This window comes from Austrofundulus limnaeus, unplaced genomic scaffold (assembly GCF_001266775.1).
Source record: "Austrofundulus limnaeus strain Quisiro unplaced genomic scaffold, Austrofundulus_limnaeus-1.0 Scaffold724, whole genome shotgun sequence".
NCBI lineage: Eukaryota > Metazoa > Chordata > Actinopteri > Cyprinodontiformes > Rivulidae > Austrofundulus > Austrofundulus limnaeus.
The window spans coordinates 124560-127350 of NW_013953126.1; the positions used below are offsets into that span (position 1 = coordinate 124560).

Here is a 2791-nt window from a genome sequence, read left to right on the forward strand (position 1 = left end):
GACCGGATCAGAGTCTAGAGACCAGAGACCGGATCAGAGTCTAGAGATCAGAGACCGGATCAGAGTCTAGAGACCAGAGACCGGATCAGAGTCTAGAGACCAGAGACCGGATCAGAGTCTAGAGACCAGAGACCGGATCAGAGTCTAGAGACCAGAGACCGGATCAGAGTCTAGAGTCTAGAGACCGGGTCAGGGTCCAGAGACCGGGTGAGAGTCCAGAGACCGGGTGAGAGTCCAGAGACCGGGTGAGAGTCCAGAGACCAGCTCAGAGTCTAAGTCAGAGTCCAAAGGGAGTCAGAGTCCAGGTCCACTGGTTCTCCTGTGATTTTGTGGTTCTGATGGTCCTGTGGTTCTGTGGATTTGTGGTTCTGATGGTCCTGATGGTATCCTCCTGCAGGGACGGGCGTCTTCAGGAACGGGACCAGATCCTGGTCATAAACGGGAGGCCTCTGGAACCCGGGTTCAGCCAGCAGCAGGCCCTGAGCCTCCTGCAGCAGCCCGGAGACACCATGGACCTGGTGGTGGCCCGGGACCGCCCCTTTGATGCCCCGCCCCCTCTGGCCCCGCCCACCAGCACGGTAAGGCTACAGAGTGTACAGCAGCTGTCTGTTAGTAAAACAGGTCATGGTGCAGTGGACTTTATGGACCTGGATCCTGAAGCTGGTCTGGTTTTACCCATCATGGCKACGCACACACAAGTGAATGTGTTGTGTGTTTTCTGGTGGCGCTGCAGGACCAGTGGGGTCAAGTGGAGGAGATCGAGCTGGTCAACGATGGATCAGGTCTGGGTTTTGGTATCGTGGGTGGGAAGAGCGGCGTGGTGGTCCGGACCTTGATCCCGGACAGCGTGGCTGACAGGGTAAGTCTCAGACAGGAAACGTCTTCCTGCTGTTGCTTCTTAACTTCTGATTGGCTGTCCAATCAGGACGGACGGCTCCGCACAGGTGACCACATCCTGCGGATTGGGGCCACGCCCACCAGCGGCCTCTCCAGTGACCAGGTGGTCAAGGTGCTGCAGGGCTGTGGAAGTCACGTGACCATGCTCATTGCCAGAGATGTCCAAGGTCAGATGTCAGCAGCCCCGCCTCCCCCACCTCCTCCTGACTCCGCCCCCATTGCCTCGATACCCGCTCATCCTGCTGATGTTGCTGTCCCACACCTGGTCAGCAAGACGGTGAGCAGTGTGTTTACCTGGTTGTCATGGCGACATTGTAATATTTGTCTTTATTCAGTTTGTTTTTATTTGTTTCAGCCGAACCTGGAAGGATACGAGATCCACGAGGTTTCCCTGTCCAAGAAGGACGGCCAGAGTCTCGGCATCTCCATCATTGGCTTCAACCCTCTGACCAGCCAAGGTACCGAGATTATATGCGGAACGTACACAGATTATACCCAGATTATACTCAAGATTATGCCCAGATTATACACAAATTAAACCCAGATTTTACGCATATTGTACCCACATTATAACCAGATTATACCCACYTTATAACCAGATTATACCCACATTATAACCAGATTATACTCAGATAATACCCAGATTATAAACAAGATAGACCCACATTATAACCAGATTATATGCAGATTATACTCAGAATATACCCAGATTATACTCAGATTATACAAAAATTAGACCCACATTATAACCAGATTATACACAAATTAGACCCACATAATAACCAGATTATATGCATATTATACTCAGAAAAAACTCAGTATATACCCAAATTATACCAAAAGTAGACTCAGATTATACCCAGATTTTAACCAGATTATACTCTGATAATATCCAGATTGTACTCAGATTATACCCAGATCATACTCAGATTATACCCAGATTATAAATAAATTAGACCCAGATTATACCCAAATTAGACCCACATTATAACCAGATTATATACAGATTATACTCAGAATATACCCAGATTATACTCAAATTATACCCAGATTATACACAAATTAGACCCACATTATAGCCAGATTATATGCATATTATACTCAGAAAAAATTCAGTATATACCCAAATTATACCAAAATTAGACTCAGATTATATGCAGATTATTCTCAGATCATACTCAAAATGTACCCAGATTATACCAAAATTAGATTCAGATTATATGCAGATTATACCCAGATTATACCAGATCATATGCAGATTATACTCAGAATATTCTCAAAATATTTGCAGAATATATGCAGATCAGGCCCAAATCAGAATACACGCGAAATATATGCAGAATATACACAGATTATACTCAGATTATGCTCAGATTATACCCAGATTATAAATAAATCCAGATTTTACGCATATTATACCCAGATTATAKCCAGATTATACCCAAAATTAGACCCACTTTATAACCAGATTATATGCAGATTATACCCAGATTATAGTCGGAATAAACTCAAAATATRTGCAGAATATACGCAGATTATACCCAAATCAGAATCAGATTATACGCAGAATATACACTGAATATATGCAGCATATACCCAGATTATACGCAGAATATACTAAAAATATATGCAGAATATACYCAGAATATACTAAAAATAGGGCGGCACGGTGGCTCAGTTGGTAGAGCTGATGCCTCTCAGCAAGAAGGTCACCGGTTCAAATCCCGGTCCGGGGACCTTTCTGGGTAGAGTTTGCATGTTCTCTCCGTGCATGCGTGGGTTCTCTCCGTGTACTCCGGCTTCCTCCCACAGACCGACAGACACACTGACAAACTGTTAGGTTAATTGATAACTCTAAATTGTCCCTAGGTGTGAGTGAGAGAGTGAATGGTTG

General features: G+C 45.1%; 1 protein-coding gene across 1 annotated transcript in view; it reads left to right on the forward strand.

The window, feature by feature from the left end:
• The window catches only part of LOC106532170 (inaD-like protein), a gene marked incomplete in the record, with an annotated part of 23540 nt that overhangs the window by 7107 nt on the left and 13642 nt on the right, over nt 1–2791 (forward strand). The window contains 4 exon segments of the mRNA XM_014028184.1: nt 398–578; nt 734–859; nt 926–1174; nt 1253–1355. Coding sequence (XP_013883638.1) covers nt 398–578; nt 734–859; nt 926–1174; nt 1253–1355 — 659 coding nt within the window.